The sequence below is a fragment of the Rhinopithecus roxellana genome, chromosome 3 (genome assembly GCF_007565055.1).
Source record: "Rhinopithecus roxellana isolate Shanxi Qingling chromosome 3, ASM756505v1, whole genome shotgun sequence".
NCBI classification, from domain to species: Eukaryota; Metazoa; Chordata; class Mammalia; order Primates; family Cercopithecidae; genus Rhinopithecus; species Rhinopithecus roxellana.
In genome coordinates, this window is record NC_044551.1 from 40,787,687 (window position 1) to 40,809,122 (window position 21,436).

General features: G+C 53.9%; 1 protein-coding gene across 4 annotated transcripts in view; it reads right to left on the minus strand.

The window, feature by feature from the left end:
- Nucleotides 1-386: 386 nt before the first annotated feature.
- The window catches only part of SYNPO (synaptopodin), a 41,878-nt gene continuing 20,828 nt past the window's right edge, over nucleotides 387-21,436 (minus strand). For 3 of the 4 annotated variants that reach the window (XM_030927452.1, XM_010373654.2, XM_010373656.2), the window contains exons 2-3: nucleotides 9,273-11,632; nucleotides 387-3,166 (exon numbers count right to left, since the gene is read on the minus strand). In XM_030927452.1, the coding sequence (XP_030783312.1) occupies nucleotides 2,501-3,166; nucleotides 9,273-11,632 (3,026 nt within the window). In that variant the 3' untranslated portion in view covers nucleotides 387-2,500. Of the gene's footprint in view, nucleotides 3,167-9,272; nucleotides 11,633-19,057; nucleotides 19,252-21,436 lie in introns of those variants that run through there. The other variant, XM_010373655.2, reaches the window with a different exon arrangement.

Sequence of the window (21,436 nt, forward strand, 5' to 3'; positions counted from 1 at the left end):
GAGGAAACAGCCCCAGAGCACAGAGCCCTGACCCAGCTTGGCCCTGCCCACTCTGGTGACAGCGCTCTGTGGTCAGGGCCTGGACAATACCACCTGAGACATTACCTAGACCAACTCTCCCCTTTATATGGATGGGGAAACTAAGGCCTAGAGAAGGAGTGGGCTCACCCAGGGTCACCTCGCTCATCCATGACAGGACCAGGACTTCAGCCCAGGAACTTCTATGGCCTCAAGTTGTCCGTTGTTCCCATCTCTCCCCATGGCTGCTTCTTCCCAGGCTCCCATCCCATGTGTCTCAAATATTCCCAGACACCCAGAGTCCCATGGACTGCTCCATGCTTGGGGAGAAGGGAAGGGCATCAGACACAGCTGAAAATGACACAGGAGGCAGAAGAATGCAGGAAGCATTTATTGAGGGCCACAGCTGAATTCTACAAGAGGCAAGAGGCAGGACACAGGCAAGCTCTAGTGGGTTAGAGGAGAGTTTGGGGAGAAGGCAGTGACAATGAGAGAACAGCCAGGGGCTGGCTTGGGAACCGCGGGTTTCTCAAGGCTGCCTCCTGCTAGTCCTTTGGGAAATGCAGGTAGAAGTGGATCCTCTATGCAACTGCCTCAGCCAGAGGCCTGATGGTGTCCCTTCTCTGGGAGGGGCCCTTAGCCCCAGTCTCCTGCACTACAAGGGACCCAGCAGCAGGTGGGGGCTTTGGTAAATATAGTTACTCATCATTAACCGAGTAAGAGCTCCTTCTCATCTTCACACCAGCAGGAGCTGTGTCCTCATTCCTGAGGCCCAAGGAGCCCTCTAAGGTCACACTTTCATTCCAAAGCACCCCGTCCCAACCCTATCTTTCATACTGACCTTAACTCTCTCCAGCCTCACTTGGGGGTTCCAGATCTAACACCACCCTGACGGGTAAGTCCTAAACCCACACTCTCCATCACCTTTAGCAACATCCTGCTATCCTTTCACCTACATACGTTTGATCCTCAGCCAATTCCATCCCCTCAGCTGATCCTGAAGCTAATATTCTGAACCTCTAGAAGGCTCTACCAGCCAACTCTGGAAACTACAGAACTCAGCCATATTCCTCCCTGAGTCCCACCTGGGGACTGGAATCAGAGCCACTGTGGTTTAGGGAGTCAGTGAGGGCCTACAGCCAGGCTCCCCCAGGTCACTGGACACCAGGCACCAGCTAGGTCAGAGTACACTGGGGAAGGGATGCAGCAGGATAATGTCTACTTTTCTGGGCATGATACAGACACTGGGACACTGAAGAAGGGGACATTTCCAAGGGGGCCAGAAATACAGGCAGACCCTAACCTAACAGCCTGCTCATGTACCCAAGCTCATCAGCCCCTAAATTCAAGCCCAACTAGCCCACCACCACCACCCACCCCCCACTTCCTAATACCATGGAATGCATTTCAAGACTGGAAGAGACCTCAGGGGTCATCTGAGCCAATCCTGTCCCCTGCTAGAATCTCCTCTATGCATCCTGGCCATGCTTTTCATATTCCCCGTAACAAGTAACTCTTTGTCTCTCTCTTTCCCAATAAGCAACCCCAAACTGAGGGCAATCAGGTAAAGCCACATGGTAGCTCTGTATTTCTTCTCTCCCCAGTTCAGCTTTGAGCCCAGAACCTGCCATGACTGGGCCCAGAAGGAACAGATGAGCTGGAGGCCCAAGTCCTGGGCCTAAGGGAAATCACTGCCTTATAGTTTTCTTATGGCTGCAGATAAGATATCCTGGACAGTCTGAACCGGGGTGGAGAAAGTAGCATGACAGGGACCCAGGGAGAATGTTCCTGCCTCTTCTCTCCAGAGGGTATAGTGGGACACCTTGAGCTGGCCTGGGAAACCTCTCTAAAGGTCATTGTGATAAAAATAGTGCTTGTCTGGGAAGGGATGGAAAACAGCTGCTCCTGCCTGGGACTTGGTGCCAGGGAGCCGGATGGTCAGGCCAGTGCCTGGACATGGGACATAGGCCTAGGATCTTCCGAACACACTGCACTTGCCAGACTCCAGAGAGCAGAGCCAGGAGGGGAGGGAGGAGTATGGAACCCCAAAGGCAGCAAGTCCCGGGGTCCATATACACACTGCCCTGCTTCATCCAAGGCACTAACGTGTATGTGTGTGTGTGTGTGTGTGTGTGTGTGTGTGTGTGACAGAGAGAGAGAGAGAGAGTGTGTGTGTGTGTGTGTATTGATGGGAAGGGGAATTTTGACGTTTGTGGATTGTCTTGGCCAAAGCCACCATTAAACAGATGGGAAAGCTGAGGGTCAAACAAGGAAGGGTCTTACCCAGGGTCACACAACAGCTGAATGAGAGCAAGGGCTAGAACTCAAGCTTGCGTCCCTAACCCATCCCCAAGCCCAGAGCTCTCCTCTGCTGACCCCTCATCTCTGGGGCTGCCCAAAGAGGCCAGACCCTTTGGGTCCCCCAGGTCTGATGAGCCTTCTTCTGGCTCTGTCCTCCCGGGGTGGGGCCGGGGGTGGGGCTCTAGGTGGTGCAGGAGGCCTCAGCGGGGAGGCTGCCACGCTTCAGCCGAAGGCTGCCGTTCCACCCGCGGGGACAGATATTGTAGCCGAGGATGCCGGGAGACTTAGCCCCGGAGTCCTCGGAGTCGAGGGACACGTCGGAGTCCGTGGGCGAGCGGCGGTAGAGGAAGGGCCTGGGAGGCGCGGGCAGCGGGCTCCGGGGACTGGTGCAGGACGACGGCCCGGCGGGAAGCGGGCTCCGCGGGATGGGCGCGAAGGCTGCCCCCGGCACAGCAGCCGAGCCGGGGCGGGCGGGCTGTGGCGAGCGCATGCGCGGGGGCGGTGGCGGCGGTGCCCTTGGCGGGGAGAAGGGCCGCAGGTTCTCGGCGCCCGCCGACCGCGGGGAGGCGCTCTTGCGCCGGGCCGCGTTGATGATGTTTCGCGCCAGAAGCGCCTGCAGCTGGCGGCTGGGGGGCCGGGCCTCGGTCTCAGGTCGCAGCGGGGACACTGAGCGCTCGCTCCACGAGGGAGACATGGGCGGCGGCGGCGGCAGCGGCGGGGGGCTGCTCATGCTGCTCCCGCGGCTTGGCTCCCACGGCCCCGGGCTTACCCAACCGTCTAGGCTGCTGGGGGGCCGGGACGCGCCCGGCGTCCAGGGCGGGGAGGTGGGCAGGCTCTCCCGGCGGTCCTGGGGAGAGAGCAGAGAGGGTGGGGCAGTCATTAGTGCTGGGGTCCTCCACACCGGGCTTTAGGAAGGGACGGAGTCCGATTTGTCTATTACATCGAGAAGGGAAGCCACCGATCCAAGTCAGGAAGTGCCTGCAATAAAACGCAGGCGCCCAAACTCAGCCCAGAACGCTTGAAGAGCCCCAGCTGTCTTGTGTCTGCCCCGTGTTAAGAAGACTCGCTTTGGAGAGAGACGCCTTAACTTACTAACTGAGCTTGGGCAAGTTTCTTCACCCCTCTGGGCTTCAGTTTCTGCTTCTGTAAAATGGGGTGTAACAACAGTACTTAACCCTATAGGGTTGTTGTGAGGGTTAAATGAGATAACTGATGGAAAAGAACATTACATATATCGGCACATTCCTTGGAAGAAAGTGCTCAATAGGTGTTGATTACCATAAAGAAATACTAGAAGGGCCTGCCTGGCACGGTGGCCCGCGCCTGTAATCCCAGCACTTTGGGAGGCCAAGGTGGGTGGATCATCTGAGGTCAGGAGTTCGAGACCAGCCTGGCCAACATGGAGAAACCCTGTTTCTACTAAAAATGCAAAAATTAGCGGGCGTGGTGGCACGTGCCAGCTACTGCGGGAGCTGAGGCAGGAGGATCACTTGAACCTGAGAGACGGAGGTTGCAGTGAGCCGAGATCATACCACCGCACTGCAGCCTGGGAAACACAGCGAGACTCTTGTCTCAATTAAAAAAAAAAAAAAAAAAAAAAAAAAAAACTAGAAGAATATAGAAAAATACACGCGAACTAACCAAAGTGGTCACCTGTTAGGAAATGGGGTAAGAACAGGATCAGGGCATGCAGCCTGAGGCACTGGGAGCTGCTCTGTTTGTGGCACATCCCGGGAAGCTTTCAGTCAGGCTAGCTGAGGGAGGCTTCGGTTTCCCCATGATTTAGGGAGAGGAGCTGGGAGGGAGGTCCTGGACCCAGGGCCACATGGGAAGAACTAGATAGAGGCTGAGGCTAGTGTCTCAGGGCCAAATGACAAGTCAGGATGGGCTCTGTATGTCCTCCCGTCTGACCACAGTGTCACCTGAGCAGGGAGGTGGGGCCTAGAGCTCATGACCCAAGCCAGTCAACAACTATTGAGGCAGGGGAACCTGGCTCTTCAGCCAGAAGAGTAGGCTGGGGCAGGGAAATGGGAATAAGACTTTTTAATGTATTACTTTTTATATAAGTTTAGATTTCCGAACCGTATGAATGTATTACCTATTCAAAATTAAAATTTAAAAATATTGACCATTATTATTATTTTTTTAAGATGGAGTTTTGCTCTTGTTGCCCAGGCTGGAGTGCAATGGCACAATCTCAGCTCACCTCAACCTCCGCCTCCTGGGTTCAAGTGATTCTCCTGCCTCAGCCTCCGGAGTAGCTGGGATTACAGGCATGTGCCACCACGCCCGGCTAATTTTGTATTTTTAGTAGAGACGGGGTTTCTCGATTTTGGTCAGGCTGGTCTCCAACTCCTGACCTCAGGTGATCCACACATCTCAGCCTCCCAAAGTGCTGGGATTACGGGCGTGAGCCACTGCGCCCAGCTGACTATTATTAAAGTTGGACTTAGGGAAAGACCCTCTCAGCCCCAAACCCCTTGCCATGTCGCCATGGTCACTTCCTCATCTTTCCTTGGATGCCCAAGCAGGGAGGAAGATCCTCCTGACAGATGGAAAGACAAAAGGAAGTCGGGTCATTCCTCCCCAGGCAGCACATGCCCCTCACTGAGCTTTCTCACAGCATGGGGAGGGGAGTGTGGTTTTGGAGAGGCCAAGATGGTGAACAGCTTGGAGGCTATGAAGCACTGGTTGGCAATGCACGGCCATGCCTGTTTCCTTTGTACTTAAGGACTTTCAGTCTACAAACTTTGTTCTCATCCTTTATCTTATTAGGTTTTCACAACAGACTAGTGAGGTAAATAGCATTACCACACCCATTTTACAAATGATGAAAATGAAGCTCAGAGGTGTAAATAACAATCTAGTGTGTTCTGCCCCACCAGGAAGTGTGTTTTGTGTGTGTGTGTGTGCGTGCGGCTCAAAGCCTACATGTTTAAGCAGTTTGAACTGGTTGGAAAGTGGAGGGCTTGGGAATCCCTGCCTAACATGTATCTCCTGAACTTTCCAACTGTTCACCCAATCTGATTCCAGCAATAACCAGTCCACCTTGCCATTCAATCCAATCCAAATTCACTAGCAGTCATCCACCAGAGTTCAGAGCTAGCCAGGCCATTCCATGCTTCCTACCCAATCAAAATCTAGAACCATCCAAAGATTTATTCTTTCATCCAATCAATGATCAGCCATAACCAAGCCAGTCATCCTCTCATCCAACTGAGGGTCTTCTAATTCCTTCCAATCCAAAGGAAATAGACACTAATTGTATGTTTTATCCAAACTGAATGTAGCAGCTGCTAGATGAGCCCAGACTCTAAATTGGAGCCTTTTAAACTAAAGAGGAATGTTATACAACAGCCTGAGCAGGACATTTTTCATGGGATGCTAGTGCTGGAGTGACCTTAGAGACTCCCTAGGGGCATCCAAGCTCCCAGTCATCAAGCTGAAAGTTAAGGCTCAGCCTGGGATCCCACTCTTTTCCTCCCAGGGTCAGAATTGTGTATACATGAGCCAGAGACACTGGGAGCTTCTCTGTGTCTGTGAAACATCCCAGTCAGGCTGGTCGTAGAAGGCAGACTCCACAGTTTAGGGAGAGGAGCTGGGAGGGAGGTCCCAGCTCCAGGGCCAGAAAAGGAGGGCTAGGGCCAGATGCCAAATCAGGGTGGGCTCTGGCATGACCCAACACCTGACCACAGTGCCACCCTGAGCAGGGAGGTGGGGCCTAGAGTTCATGACCCAATCCAGTCAGTAACCACCCAAGGCAGAGGAACCTGGGGTCTTCAGTCAGGAGAGTAGGCTGCGCAGGAGAGCTATGATAATTACCTAAAAATCTCTAAAGCATTGTTTCTGCCTTTGGTGACCACAAGGGGAATGCTGGGGCCAATAAGTGGAAGGAACAACAATTCAGCCAAGACTACAAAACAGAAGGGCTCAAATGGGGTTGAATGTTGAGGGCAGTGGTAAGCAGCTCCTTATATCTGGAGATGGGCCAGAATCTGACCTCACTCTAACAGCCATGCCTGGGCACTGACTCTGTGTGTGTTTGGAGTGGGGGTTGTGCACTATAGGAAAAGGCTGCAGGAAATCAGAACTCTTCACTTTCTGACAGACAGTTCAATGCACCATGCACACCAGAGCTCCTTGGGAATGCGGTGGGTGAAAATTCAAAAAGTAGCATCCACTCAACCCAACCCCAGACCCAAAGCAGGGCACGTGTGTGGGGTGAATGCATAAGTAGAACACAATCAAACCTGGACTGTCAGAGATCAAACAGAGCTCCCATACCACCTTCTGTAATCCTTTCACTGCACAGAAGGGGAAACTGAGGCCCAGAGATTGGAAGAGGTTGTCTGAGGTCACACACGAATCAGATGCAGACCTGGGGTTAGAACCCAGTTCTCCTGACCATCTATGGCAGTTCTTTCCTCCCCACCAGGGGCAGAAACTCCATGCTTTCAGGATCCAGACAGTGAAAACAATGGCAAAAGTGGGAAATGGCCAAATGTGGATAATAGAGAGGAGGGAGGGGGCCTGAGGGAACTGGAGAACGAATGCTGGCTAGAGGAATTTCTATTCCACTTGTAAAGAACCCAAACAAACCTGAACCAGAAGAGGTAGTGCATTTTCCCCAAAAATCCTCTACAGTATTTTTGGCCAAACTCTGAGGGAAGGAAAGAACAAAAGGTTGCTATTTGCACAGGGTTCTGGCTCCCTGAGTGCTGTAGAGAGGAAGCCCTCCCTTCCAAGCCAGCACACGTCTGTACCCGTGCAGAACCAGACATACAGCAGATGCAGGCAGCACACAGGACACAGCCACTTTCACGCACAGTAATTGAGCAGGCCCACTCCACTTCCCAGGCTAGAATCAGGGAGGAGGAAGAGAACCCTGACCCCTAGCAGCACGGAAGAAAGAAACAAGCAAGACGGATTTGAGGCAGAGTGTATTGAGAACATGAGAGAAAACAAAGTTGGGGGCAGAGCTCAGCCTGGCCGCAGGAGCTGCAGAATGAAGGGTGGGCTCTTCCATTGATGGCCCTCAAGGGTCGAAGGGAGCAGGGGTCCAGGGCAGGGGCTTCACTCTCTTCTGGGAGGGGCCAGGCCTGAAGGAGCTGAGCTCACTCACAACTCCCCCATGCATACCCCCTCGATTTGTGTGAAATGAGCTCACTAAGAAGGCACCCCTGTTCCCATGGAGACAAGCCCAGAGCTCACAAAAACTGCAGGCTCAGCCCAGCATGGGCACCGCCTCCACCACCCCTTGCCCCACTGGGGAGCCCAGGAATAGGGCTGGGAAAGAGAAGTGGGTGGTCCTCAGCCCCCAGCCTTGCGAAGCTTCCATCTGAATCCTGCCACTTGTGTCTGTATTCTCTCACCCCCCACAAAGCTTTGGTCGGGGGCTGTATCATATCACCTCTAAAAGTGTCAGAGGTGATGGGGAGTCTCCAGCTACCTGACTTAACACCCTCACTGTATGAATGTGGAAACTGAGACCTACAGACACACATGCAGTTGGTCTGTTAGAATCCAGGTTTCAAGTCCTAAATTTTCCTCAAAACTCTAAGATCTCCTCTGTCCCTTCCCACTGCACTGCTATGCACCTGCCCCAGCTCCTGCTGGTACTCCCACTGTCCCCAGGCAATCTTGAGCCTGAGCCAGCCCAGCCCAGCCCAGGCATCCCTTGGCCTCTTGCAGCAGCTCATTTCAACCCTTCCCTCACCAGTTCACCCTCACAGCCATCTAATGCCACCTGTCCTTTGGCAATAGCCCATTTCCTCTTTCTTCCCAGGGGACTGTCTTGTCACTTACAAGCTCTTCCTTCAAAGGACCAGCCTATCCTCTCAATCCTCACAGATTGTTACAGCTAGAAAAGCCCTCTTTGTATAAATGATAAAACTGAGGCCCAAAGAGAGAACGTGAGTGGGCCAAAGTCACACAGCAAATGGGAGGGTAACATGGGACCAGAACCCTCCTCTCCTGCCTCCCCCTGGGCCCCGTTCCAGTGCACTGAGGTGGCTTCTTTTAGTCAGGCAGATCTTGGTTGAATCTGAAGCCAAGAACAGCCAATGGATACATGGCTAGGGGCCACCCTCCCTGTGGCACACCCACATCTGCACAGCCTCCTACAGGGCTCTCCTTCTCTTGGGGATCCCCTGGGACGTCCCCTACCCCTACAGCAGTGACAGCAAGCCAGGAAGAACTGGGGCTGAGGCCTGGGCCCAGTCGTCTCCCTAAAACAGAGCCAGGCCTCGGAGGGGGCAGGAAGAAAAGCGTCAGACAGCAGTGGTGGGCTGAGTCCGCAGCCAGCAGAAGGACCCCGGAGAGGAGCGCAGGCGGAGGCGAGGCAAAGCTCTCTGAAGCAGCGGAGAGGAAACGGTGTCCGGAAGGCAGAGGCAGAAGAGACAGGCCCATGGAGGTGAGAATCCAGCGATAGGAAGAAAGATGCCAGGAGCTTGAGCCTCAGGAGGGAGGCCCCCACTGGGGCAGCTGAGGAGGCAGACCCTTGGCTGGCTGACTCCACAGGCACTGGCAGGCTCTGTCTGCTCCAGAAGTCCCTGTTAGGATCCCCTTCTAGGCCACTCCTCCAGCAAGACGCTGGCATCAGACGCTGCATCCCTACAGCTCACAAAGGCCAGAGGATGCCCCTCTACCGCATCAGGGCTGCCAGACAGTTCTCTCTCCATGACCCTCCTCCCCACTCAGACATGGAGTCCGACCCCCATTGTAGTAGGGGAGGGGCAGCTTCAGCTCAGAGAGGGGAGGCGACTCGCCCAAGGTCACAAAGCCAGCTGGTGGCCGCATCTGACCTTGAACCATGGACTCCCCATTCTCCTCACTCAGCTCTGTGCCATTTCCTGCCACGTCTGCTCTCCATCTGGCCCTCAAGGAGGGGAACTTGACCGGCAGTGGGACCCCAGTGGGGTTCGTTACTTGAAGCAGAAGGAAGGCTTCCACACCTGAGCCTCAATCCCGGCGTTCCGGGTAGAGAAGGAGGGCCTGGGGGCCTGCTTGGCTCGGGGAGACCATGCCCTGGAGGGAGACACGGGGGAGATGTCACCGCCGTAGGGAGGGCTCACAGCCGTGGGCTGCAGGCTGTCCTGGCCGGGGGAGGTGTAGAGGCCCGGTGAGGAGCGGGAGGGCCGAGGCAGGGCAGGAGATGGAGGGAGAGCCCCCTTGGGCAGGTTGGGCACCAGGTCCAAGGAGCTGGGCTTGGCAGGCGAGGCAGCTCTTGGTGAGACCTTGGCAGGCTCCTTGATAGGCGAGAGGACAAAGAGCGAGGGCCGCAACTGGTACGGCGGCTGCTTGGTGGGCTCTGGGCGCAGGACCCCGTTCTCAGGCAGGTAGCCATGGTAGAGGGAGGCAGGCGGGGTCCGGGCTGGGCTTCGCGATGCCACTCGGAAGGCCCCGGGGGCGTTAGTGGGGTATTTCCAGGAGGAAGGCAGGGACATGGTAGGTGATGGGCAGCGGGCCAGCTCCGGTGTGTGACTTGAAGACTCGATGACATATTTCTCCATCCGTGACTGGCGGCGGGCATAGAGCTCAGCCCCCTTCCCAGAGGCCTCGGAGAGGTTCTGGTTGGGTTTGGGCTTCGGCTTGGCCTGGATGCGGGGTGACTTGAGGCAGGAGGCCCACTCTGGGACTGCCTCCTCTACCGCCGCGGGGCTGGCCCTGTCGCGAGGTGCTGGCTCCTGCTGGAAGTTGGACGCCTCGGCCCCCAGTGCGAAGGGCTCCTCCTCCGCGCCTACCTCCCCCTGGTCCCTCTGCCGCCGCTTCTCATCCGCTGTCTGTACCAGATCCAGCAGGTCTGGATTCGGGGTCACCTTGGGCTTCTCCACGAAGGTAAACATGGATTTGCGGCTGCCCCGGCGGGCCATTGACTCCTCCAGAATGCCTGTCTTGCTGGCAGGAACAGCCTGGCCCTTCAGATGAGAAGACTTGGGGTCGGAGCTGGGGTACAGGGCAGAATATGAGGGAGGAGACCTCACCCAGGAAGCCAGAGGGGCTGTGGACAAGGTCTCAGTGTAGGTGGGGGGTGCAGTGAAGTTCCCCAAGGGGCGTCTCTCTGAGGCCGGGCTTCGCTGCCCCATCAGCCTCCTTTCCACCATGGGGCTGTGGGACATTATGTGTCTCTGTGGCCGGGGACTCCTGTCTGGGATACTGGGGGGCTGGGGAGCCGGGGCCTTCTCCCCAAAATGTCGTCTCTCTAGCATGGGGCTCCTCTCCATCTGGCTGGTGCCCCCTGGCGCCTGGATCCCAAAAGGCCTGGCCGTCCTGTTGACCACTGATGGGGGCTTGGCCAGTGTGAAGTGGACCTCACTGTAGACCTTGGTGGGTGTGGTGGCAGCTGCTCGCCCAGACATCTCTTGATCTGCTGACACCACTAGGGTGTTGGGCTGGATGTCAATGAGCAGAGAAGTGGACATGAAATCTGAGGCTGGGGGCCTGGAGCTGGGGATGAGCGTAGCTTCTCTGGAGAAGGTGCTGGTGGTGGTAGCTGGAGTTGATACCTTGTCAATTAGGAGTGTGCTGCATCTCACTTCCTCAGCCGGTGCCTGGGGTTGCCCGTCAGCACACAGGGTGCTGGGTTTGGAAGCAGGCACTGTGCCATTGGATGGGAGTTGGGCCTCTGAGGAATTCTGTTGGATGCTAGAAAGTGGCAGGCTCTGTGGGACGACAGTTGCCGGTGGGTTCTGATTGACATCGGTGGCTGGCGGGTTGTGGCTGCTGTTAGAAACTGGTGTGGTGAGCGTGGCACTGGGCGAGGCAAGGTTTTGGTTGACATCTGCAGATGGGCTGTGGTCCTCAGCTGGAGGTGGGGCCGGTGAGGGCTGCTGGGCCTCTCGGTTTTGGGACAGGTGGAGCCCATTGGCTGTCAGCAGTGCTGCGTTCTCCTTTAGATAAACCACCAGTGGCACCTCTTCCTCCTCACTGGCCACCCTCTCCAGGTGCCGCAGCAAGCTAGCCTCCTCTGAGTACCCCTCCATGCTGTGGCCAGGGACCCCTCTGTCGGGGCTCTGGGGATTGGGGTGCCGTGGAGGGCCTGGCTCCGACAGCGAGGTAGAACTCAGGCTGAGCCCCGGGTCATGGCCTGGGGGGCTTTCAGGGAGCACTTTGAGGGACTCTTGGCTGGGCTTCTGTCCCCTCTGGCCGTGGCTCTCCAAGGTGAACTCGTTCACCCTCTGCCGGCGCCTGTTGAAGAGTTGGACGCCACGGGAATTGGAGCTGGGAGGGGTAGTCAGCTGGGCTGCAATCTGCTGGCTCCGCGCCTTGGCCTCTTTCAGATCCTTCTCCGTGAGGCTAGTGATCTGGCCCAATGCTGCGGGGAGGGACAGAAGCCCAGTTAGCAAACAGGAATGCAGTGACACAGGGGTGCACAGACAGACAGGCAGACCGAGATGGTCGCCTCGGCCCTTCCTACACAGGATCTCTTCTTCTGGAATTTAATTGTCACTCACTGTTTCTTAGAATTAGCTCACTTCGTAATCAGCCCTGACCTACCTTTCATGGCCCAACTCAAATGCCACCGCCTCTACGCCACTCTGATTATCCTCTCAGGATTAACTGGTCCCTGATTTGGATTCCCCCTGACAGTTGCTGATACGGCACTTTACCAAACTGAGTACGAACACCTCACCCTAGAAGTCCCACCGTGTCCCTGGCTCCTCCCCACCGCCTTCTCCTCTCTCACTAGGCTCTGCCACACTGGCTTGCTTTCTCTTCCTTGAAAATGCCAAGTATGTTCCTGCCCCAGGGCCTTTGGACTTGCTGCTCCTTCTGCTTGGAATCTTTTCCCAGGTAGCAGTCCATGCTGGTTCCTTCTTGCCACTCAAGTCTCAGCTGGAATGTCCCCTCTCTGGAGGCACCTTTCCTTCTCCTATCCCAATCTGTTTTGTTTTCTCCATAGCATTCACCAAGTTGAAATGATCTTTATGTTTCCCTCTCTATTATCCATCTCCTCACCTAGAGCATAGCTCCAAGGGGGCGATGACCTTGCCTGACATGTTTTTTTTTTTTTTTTTTTTTTTTGTTTTGTTTTTTTGAGAAGGAGTTTCGCTCTTGTCACCCAGGCTAGAGTGCAGTGGCGCAACCTCGGCTCACTGCAACCTCCGCCTCCTGGGTTCAAGTGATTCTCCTGCCTCAACCTCCCAAGTAGCTGGGATTACAGGCATGTGCCACTATGCCCGGCTAATTTTTGTATTTTTAGTAGAAACAGAGTTTCACCATGTTGGCCAGGTTGGTCTCAAACTCCTGACCTCGGATGATCCACCCGCCTTGGCCTCCCAAAATGCTGGAATTACAGGCGTGAACCACCACACCCAGCCACCTGACTTGTTTATCGCTCTAACAGCAGCTCCTAGAACAGCACCTGTCATACAGTGGCACTCAGTAGATATTGCTGAATGCACAAATGAACCCCCAGAATATTTTCTGTGTGCCTTCCTTAGGGCCCTTTATACTTTCAGACTTATAGTATAGGAATGTGCCCTAATTTTTTTAAACAAAAATATTTTAATAAACCACTGTCTGGTTTAATTTTTTTAATTTGTATTTATTTATTTTTTTGAGACAGTGTCTCACTCCGTCACCCAGGCTGGAGTGCAGTGATGAGATCTCAGCTCATTGCAGCCTCTATGTCCTGGGATCAAGTGATTCTCCTGCCTCAGCTCCCCAAGTAACTGGGACTACAGATGTGTGCCACCATACTCGGCTAATTTTTTTTTTTTTTTTTTTTGAGACGGAGTCTTGCTCTGTCGCCCAGGCTGGAGTGCAGTGGCCGGATCTCAGCTCACTGCAAGCTCCGCCTCCCGGGTTCACGCCATTCTCCTGCCTCAACCTCCCGAGTAGCTGGGACTATAGGCGCCCGCCACCTCGCCCGGCTAGTTTTTTGTATTTTTTAGTAGAGATGGGGCTTCACAGTGTTAGCCAGGATGGTCTCGATCTCCTGACCTCGTGATCTGCCCGCCTCGGCCTCCCAAAGTGCTGGGATTACAGGCTTGAGCCACCGTGCCCGGCTAATTTTTTTTTTGTAGAGACAGGGTTTCACCATGTTGCTTAGGCTGGTCTCAAACTCAGGTGAGCTCAAGTGATCCGCCCACCTCAGTCCCTCAAAGTGCTGGGATTACAGGCATGTGCTTTGATTTTATAAAGAGATGTCACTAATATTTCCCCTTTTTAGAGTAGGTAATATATTCACGTAGTCTAAAAATTTATTTATTCATTCATTTTTATTTTATTTTTACTTTTCTGAGACAGGGTCTTGCTCTGTTGCCCAGGCTGGCATGCAGTGGCACCATCATAGCTCACTGCAGCCTCAACCTCCTGGGCTCAAGCCATCCTCCCACCTCGGCCTCCCAAATGGCTGGACTATCATCAGTGTGCACCACCACGCTTAGCCAATTTTTTTTTTTTTGTATTTTTTGTAGAGAAGGGGTCTCGCTATGCTGCCCAGGCTGGTCTCAAACTCCTGGGCCCAAGTGATACTCTGGCCTTGGCTTCCTAAAATGCTGAGATTATAGGCATGAGCCACCATACCTGGCCCTAAAAATTAAAACATAAAAAGGTATACAGTAAAAAGTGTCACCCCATCCCCGATTACTCCATATCACAATCAGGTAACCACTGCTTGTGTCATTATTCTATCTCCTCCCAGGATTTCTTCCCATTTTTACTTAAATAATCATTTTAAAATTCACATCCTTTAACACTAGAAAAGTAACAAATTGAGCTAGTTTCACCAATGACTACTCTAGAACATTGCATTCTTTTATTTTATCTGCACAAGACCACAATGAGACAAGCATTGCTTGCCTGTGTTTTTCAGAAGAAGAAACGGAGGTTCAGAGATATATAAGGAAATGCCCCAAGGCTGCAAAGCCAAGGGTGACAAAGCTAGAGTCAGAACTGTTCTTTCTGGGGTTTCCAGCCCATGCTCAAGCTGTCTGCTCATCCCAAAAGGTCTCTTTGGGACATAAGGGGCAGGAACAAGGTCATCAGGGGTAAGGGGTCAGTCTGGGACTTGAGGTCCTGAGATCAGGCTGAATTCAGTCCCCTATTAATCTATAAGATCACTATAGGCAACCATTTCTCTTTCTATCCCCAGTGCCCAGCTGGCACACAGTTGGTGCTCAATTTATAATTGTTGAATAATTAATGAACAAAGGATGCATGAACAAACGCCTTGACAGACAGGTGGATGGATCAGCCTGTGACCAGGGTCAGAAGCAACATCAGTGGCTAAGAAAATTCCTCCCTCCGTCACCCCTCTCCTCCCTACTGTGGGAAGCTAATTAGTTCTTGAGGAATCTGACCCTGCCCTCCCCTCCCTTGCCCTCATTAGCACTGGCCATGGCATGCTGAGTCTGTCTCCAGGGACAGTCTTTCTAGGCATCTTGCCAGCAAGGCTCTGAATTCATGGACTCTCAGAGCTGGAAGAATTCTTACAGAGGAGGTATTTCATCACCACCCTGTTTTATAGGTGAGAAACAGAGGTCCAGAGAGTAGCCCAGGGTAGAGCCAGCTGACCCCACATGGGAGCCACAGGGAGGTCCACACAGAGCAGAGAAGCTGTGACCAACAGTGTCACAGCAACTCCACTGGGGCTAGGCCAAGTAGCCACAGGTTTTCTGGCCACAACCTCCTTCTTCCCTCCTCCATCAAACCTGGCTTTCCCCTAACCTATTAGAAACAGTGAAAGCATACAGCCTATCCCACCCACCCATGATACTACTCACCTCAATAGGACTCCTCTCCTGCCTGGATCACCCTATCTATTAAAGATGTCTATTAGCCAGGCTGTTCCCCTGGGAGGTGCCTAAGGGATGGGGTGCCAGCCACACAGGAGGGCTCTGAGAGGTTGCTCAGCTCATGCAGCATCTGCTTAGAAACCAGGTGTCCTGGCCTGAATCCAAGCTCTGCCATTTGCTAGCCGTGTGACCTTGGCAAGTTACTGTACCTCTCAGAGCCACAGTCTCCTTAACTCGACATGAGTGTTGGGAGGCCACAATGAGATCATGAATGCCAAGGCCTGACTGCCATGAAGCCCAGGTGGGCAGAGGGCTCATGCTCTCCTGGCATAAGCTGGCAATTGGTCACCCCATTCCCCTCCCTGGAAAAGGTCAGATACTCTTCCAGCATAGGAGATTCGCTGAAGGTCAAACAGCAGGGGATTCCAGAGCTACGGGGAGGCAGAGCTTACTGCCCCCAAACACGGAACCTCGGAATCTCAGAGGCGGCTGTCACCAAGTCCAATCCCCACATAATTCTTGCATCTTCAAAACCACACCCTTGAGTGTGCAAGTCTCTGCTTATATACTCAGGTGACATGAGCTCACTCCCCCAGGAGGTGCCTTCCACTAATTAACATTCCTCAGTTAGAAAGTTCCTCCTTACATTAACTTCCATCCACTTTTTTTTTTTTTTTTTTTTTTTTTTCTGAGATAGGATCTTGCTCTGTCACTCAGGCTGGAGGGCAGTGGCGTCATCATGGTTCACTGTAGCCTCAACCTTCCAGGATCAAGCATTCCTCCCACCTCAGCCTCCTGAGTAACTGGGACTACAGGCATATGGCACCATGCCTGGCTAATATTTGTATTTTTTGTAGAGACAGGGTTTCACTGTATTGCCCAGGCTGATCTTGAACTCCTGAGCTCAAGTGATCCACCCACCTCAACCTCCCAAAGCGCTGGGATTACAGGTGTGAGCCACCATGTCCAGCCTTCATCCACTTTCTTGATGTGGGTCTGCCTCCCCAGGCTGCACAGAAAAAAATCTTCTCAGCCAGGCACGGTGGTTCACGTCTGTAATCCCAGCATTTTGGGGGGGCCAAGGCAGATGAATAATGAGGCCAGGAGTTCAAGACCAGCCTGGCCAATATGGTGAAACCCCATCTCTACTAAAAATACAAAAATTAGCTGGGTGTGGTGGCAGGCGCCTGTAATCCCAGCTACTTGGGAGGTGAGGCAGAAGAATCACTTGAACCAGGGAGGCAGAGATTGTGGTGAGCCGAGATCACACCACTGCGCTCCAGCCCGGGCGACAGAGCAACATTCTGTCTCAAAAAAAAAAAAAAAAAAAAAAGTTTTCTCGTTCATTCCAGCCTGACAGCCCTGCAGAGATTTGCAGATACATCAGATCCCCTTGGGACAGGGTCAGGATAAACATCTGTGGTCCTACCAGTGTTTCTTATGACACAGTTGCAGCAACAGTAGCTAACATTGATTGGTCACTTACTGTATGCCTATACACATACTTTACTCATATTATTTAATTTTCAAAACAACCCTATAAGGCACAAATTATTGTTATTTATTGATGAGAAATCTATGGCCCAGAGAGGTAAAGTGAGCTGCCCAAGATCACAGAGCCAAAAGGAGTAGAGCTGTGTTCACACCTGGCTCTGCGTTACTGCAGAGAGCACTAGGCTCCTGGCTGGCTGGTTCCCACCGTGCAAGGCTCATGGAAAGCACTTCAGTGTTTGATTACTCCAGACCTCGCAATGCCCTTGCATTTTTCTGCTTTTCTCCTTACTGGCTCTAGAAGGCCATGGGTTTAGAAAATCCTCAAATGTCAGAGTGTGAAGGGCCTTTAGAAATAAGCTGGCCTGGGAGGCCCAGCCAAGGAAGGGGTCAGAGAAGAGGATGTGAGTCCAAGACCAGGTCAGCTGACTCCCAGTGAGGCTCCATTCACAGCCTGGGCTGCTGCTAAAATCCCATCACCGCCACCTCTCTGAGCTTAGAACTGCTCCCAAGCTACTGTTCTGGAACAAGAGGAATGGCAGAAAAGGCCAGGAGGTAAGAGAGCTCTGCCCTCCAAGGCAAGCTCCTGCAGCCCACACTCCAGCCCACAGTGACTCCATGGAAAAGGAATTCAGCAGGAGGTTTGGACCAGATCCAGCCAGCCATCCAGATGATTTTTGCCACCCTTCACAAACAAAGCTGGGGAGGGAGGGGTACCCCAGAGTCCCTCGTAGCAGGGCACCAGGGGGCAAGTCCATCTAAAATTCCTCAGACTAGGGAGCTGCCCTCTCTGGCGATGTCCCAGGCAGCTGCTCCAAGATCTTGCTCCTGGTGTCAAAGGTGGGGGTGGGGAAGTAGCCAAAGGCTACAGGGGACAGGTACCTCATTGAACCCTCAATTGGCCTGGCTGTGGCCTGCACTTGTGCAAGTCATGATGTCCCCACCGCCTCCCCACCCAAACTGATGCAGAGCCAGGTTGGGGGGCTAGCCCTTTAAAGACCCACCCTGGACATTGGATCAGGAGCCCTGAAGACAGGCCTTCAAGAGAGGAAGGCGTGGAGCGCGGACACAATGAAAAGCTGCCTGGGGTCGGGAGACTTGGGTCCAACAGGGTAAATCCTGAAGTGGAGGAGTAGGCAAGAAGCCCCAGCACAGTCATTAGAAGGGGGTTTGCAATGACCGCTGTCACTACCAAGCCCCCGCTGCAGCCCAGGTGCAGTGCTGTGCACTTTATGCTTATCACCTTGTTCAGTTCTCACAGCACCTCCAAGAGGTAAGTCCTGTGATTCTTCTCATTCTGCAGGTGAAACTGGGGCTCAGAGAGACCTGCCCAGGGTCACACAACTTAAGAGTGGCAGAGCTGGAATTCAAAACTCAGAAAAGTCTGGCTCTGAGTCTAATCTCTTAACTATTCTCCTTCCAGACTAGGACTCTGGAAAGACGAAAAACAAGAGAGGCTCCAGTGCTCCTGGATGATGGTCTGCAAAGCCCTCTGCTTCCTCATCTCATGATCAATGCCCCTCAGCAGCGTCTTCTCCCCTGAAAACCCAGCTGCCTAGAACAACTCCTTCTTTCTCCCACTTCTTCCTCTCAGAAGAAGAGTTGATGAACTCATTCTTACTAAGGTAGAAAGGACTGCTAGGGCATGAAAGATTAGTAGAGTGGGAAGATCACAATGTTGGGAGTCAGGAGACCCCAGTTCTCGTTTGGCGTAGGAAGGGACAAACCCTTCCCCCCCCCACCCACTGTGGACAGCTGCCTGTTCTGCCCACCACTTGGGGCCCGTGTGGACGGAGGATCCGCAGGAGGGAGGTGGGGCCGGGGAGGGGAGGCCAGAGCAGAAGGTCAGAACAGGGAGAATTCAAGGAAATGCTTCTTCACACGATGCCGTCAATGGGAGTGTCTAGCCAGGGTCGGGTGGGGTGGGGTGGGCCAGGGGGCCAGGAGTAGGAATAGAGATTGGCTCAAGGCAGCCCATTGTGGTTGTCCAGGGGTCTTGGCAACAGGAAGGGTAAACAGGCTGGGTAAACTGTCCCCCTGGTGAGGTCAGGAAGGAACCAATGACTGGCCACTGCACAACCTCTGGCTCAGCTGGGGGCAGGAAAATGGAGAGGCCTGAGTGATGGCCTGGCTACCTTGGCAGCCCCTTCCCCATTCCTCCCGCTGAAAGGAGGAAATGACGCAGGCTCCAGGCCCTGGGGATTTCTCCATCCCCAGAGTCATGGCGAGTGCAACCTGACTGGGGCCGGCAGACTGCCAGACCTCCTCTTGGGAGGAGAATAATCTAGGCTTTGGTGGGAAAGACTGCCGGGCATGGGAGAAGACACAGAAGTGGGGTGGGGAGCCCCAGGCCCAGCCCCCGCCTCACCACTCACAGGCTGGCAGAAATCACCGCATACCTCTCCCTTGATGCCCAGAGGAGAGACTAAGATCAGAGGGGGATACCACATGCCCTAAGTCATATACCCCAAGCCACAAAGGCACCTCCGGGTGCTCATCTTACTCACTCTGCTGGGTCCTCCCTGAAGCCAAGCTTCTCCCTGGATGCTCCTGCCGGCCTTCGGGCCTTGGTTCTCAAAGCCTCCAGCAAAGGCAGCCAATTGCCTGGCTGACGAAGCCAGGAAAATCCCACATCGACAGCAACACGAAGGAGCTGGATATGACTTTTCTCCTCCACAGATGACTCAGCCCAGCTCTTTATCAGGAAAACCGATTTTGCAACAGCCTTTTAAATGGCCTCTCCACCCCCAGTCTCTCCCCCGCCAATCTACCCGCCCCACGCTGCCAGATTCATCTTCCTCCCTCTGGGCTCCACTCATGCCTCTCTCCTGCTCAAAACCCTCTGCTGCCTCCCCAGGACATGGAGGATCAAGAGGAGAGGCTTCATCCTGGCATTCAAAGCCCCTCCATTGGGGCCTGCCCGAGAGCTCACTCACCTTCTCTCTGTGCCCTCAGCAACAGTGGAGGGAGTTCGGTGGCCTGCAGTTCCCACAGTTGCCCAATGAATTCCTGCCTGCAGAGCAGCGTTTGCACAGACCCCCTCTACCGGGAACCCTCCTCTGTCTCACATCCTTTCTACATGCCCTAATCCCTCAGATTTCCGGCCTACCTAGAATGCTACCACCCCCTCCAAAAAGCCTTCCCTGATCCACCAACGTTCTATCTGCACCACTTCATAACCATCACCTTGTGTATTATTCATTCTAGTAAAAGTTATCTTTCAGGGTGTGCTCACCACATGCCAGGTACCAGGACAGGGCCTTATTTCATTTACTTCCACAGCAACCCAGGAGGCCAGCACTATCCTCATCTCCACATTAGAGAAGACGCTGGCTCAGAGGGGCACAGTGACTTGCTCAAGGTCGCACAGCCAGCCAGAGGAAGAGCTGAAATTCAAGCCCAGGTTGGCCCAATGCCCAGTCCAGGGCCAGTCACGTGGGCCATGCCGCCCCCTCCCAGTGTTTGCTTTGTAGCAATCAGGCTCTGGGCCCTATTTTCCCCTAGAGACTGCAGCGGCCTCGAGGGCAGGGGCCTTTACGGCTTCACCTCTGTATTCCTCCCTGGTCCCCTCCACATCTTCCACTGGCACTGGCAGAATAAACATGAAATCTATGAGAATGACAAGAGCCAACATTCTGGGAGCACCAGATGCTGCCAAGCCAGGGGTTTAATGTGCCTTTTCTCATTTAATCCTCACAGCAGCTCAGAGAGGAGGTTCCCTTATCCCCATTTCGTAGATGAGGAAGATGAGGCACACAGAAGCAGCTAACTCACTCCAGGTCTCACAGCTTAGCAAGGGCCCCTCATGGTCTGACTGATTGCAAGCCTGGACGCCTTCCTTCCAAAGAGCTCCCCACAGAGCAAACTCACCTTCCCTACTCACCCACCCAGGCCCAGCCCAACAGCCATTTCTTGTCGGAAGCCCTTATCAGTCCATTCAGACTCCTAGATCAGTGCTCCTCCCCTGTTCAACCTGGCCCAGAGGCCCCAAACAGAAACAGGGCTCAGAGGAAAGAGCAGGTTGAGAAAACTCAGAAACCCAGGGGAAGGAGGCTGGGCCTGGCCAAACTTCTGGTTTCTCTCTGCTGGCACTGGGTCAGGATCAGGGAGGGCAGAGATGGAAGGGTTAGGAGAAGCTAAGATGAGGGCTCCTCAGTCAGCGCAGGCCCGACCCATCTTCTATCCTTGCAGACCACAAGCCCTGCTCCCTGCTGGCTGACCAGGGCCCTGCCAAAGGCCAGGAGCCACAGCCTCTCTCTTGCCCACTCTACTGGGGTAATCATTAATCTATAATCAGTCGATTTTTAGAAACTTTGAGATGGTAACCCAGAGAGAGGCAGGCTGAGCCCCAAGTATACAGCAAACTGAAAAGGGAGGGCTCACAGAGAGGATCACAGGATCACAGCCCAGCCTTCCACCTCTCCAGTCCAACCCTAGTGAGCTAGGCCTGTGCTCACGAAGCCCCCTCCTGCTGTTTCACTCTCCCCACTCCCAGCTCCCTGGAAGCCTTAGGAATACAGAAAGGACCGTCACACCCTGCCTTTCCAGAGAAAACACATAATCGAAAGGACAAAATGGTGGCAAGTCAGGGCAGGGGAAAGAGGTGGTTTCCCCTAAACTGCCTCTGCCAGGGTCAGGGCGGGGCCTAGGTCATCTGTGGGTTCCCTACTCTTCCCAGGGCCTGGCACACTCTGGGCCTACCACAAAGATGTGGTCCTTCTCCTTAGCCCTGTGCCAGCCTAGGGTCAGGACTGGTCTCTGTCCTCTGTAAATGTCCCCAGACTCAGCAGAAGTCATCAGCCAGGAGGGGCTGAAACCATCACTGTGTTGACTAAATAAACTACTAAAGGATGAGCACTTCCACAATCCAAAGCCTCCCCCTTCAT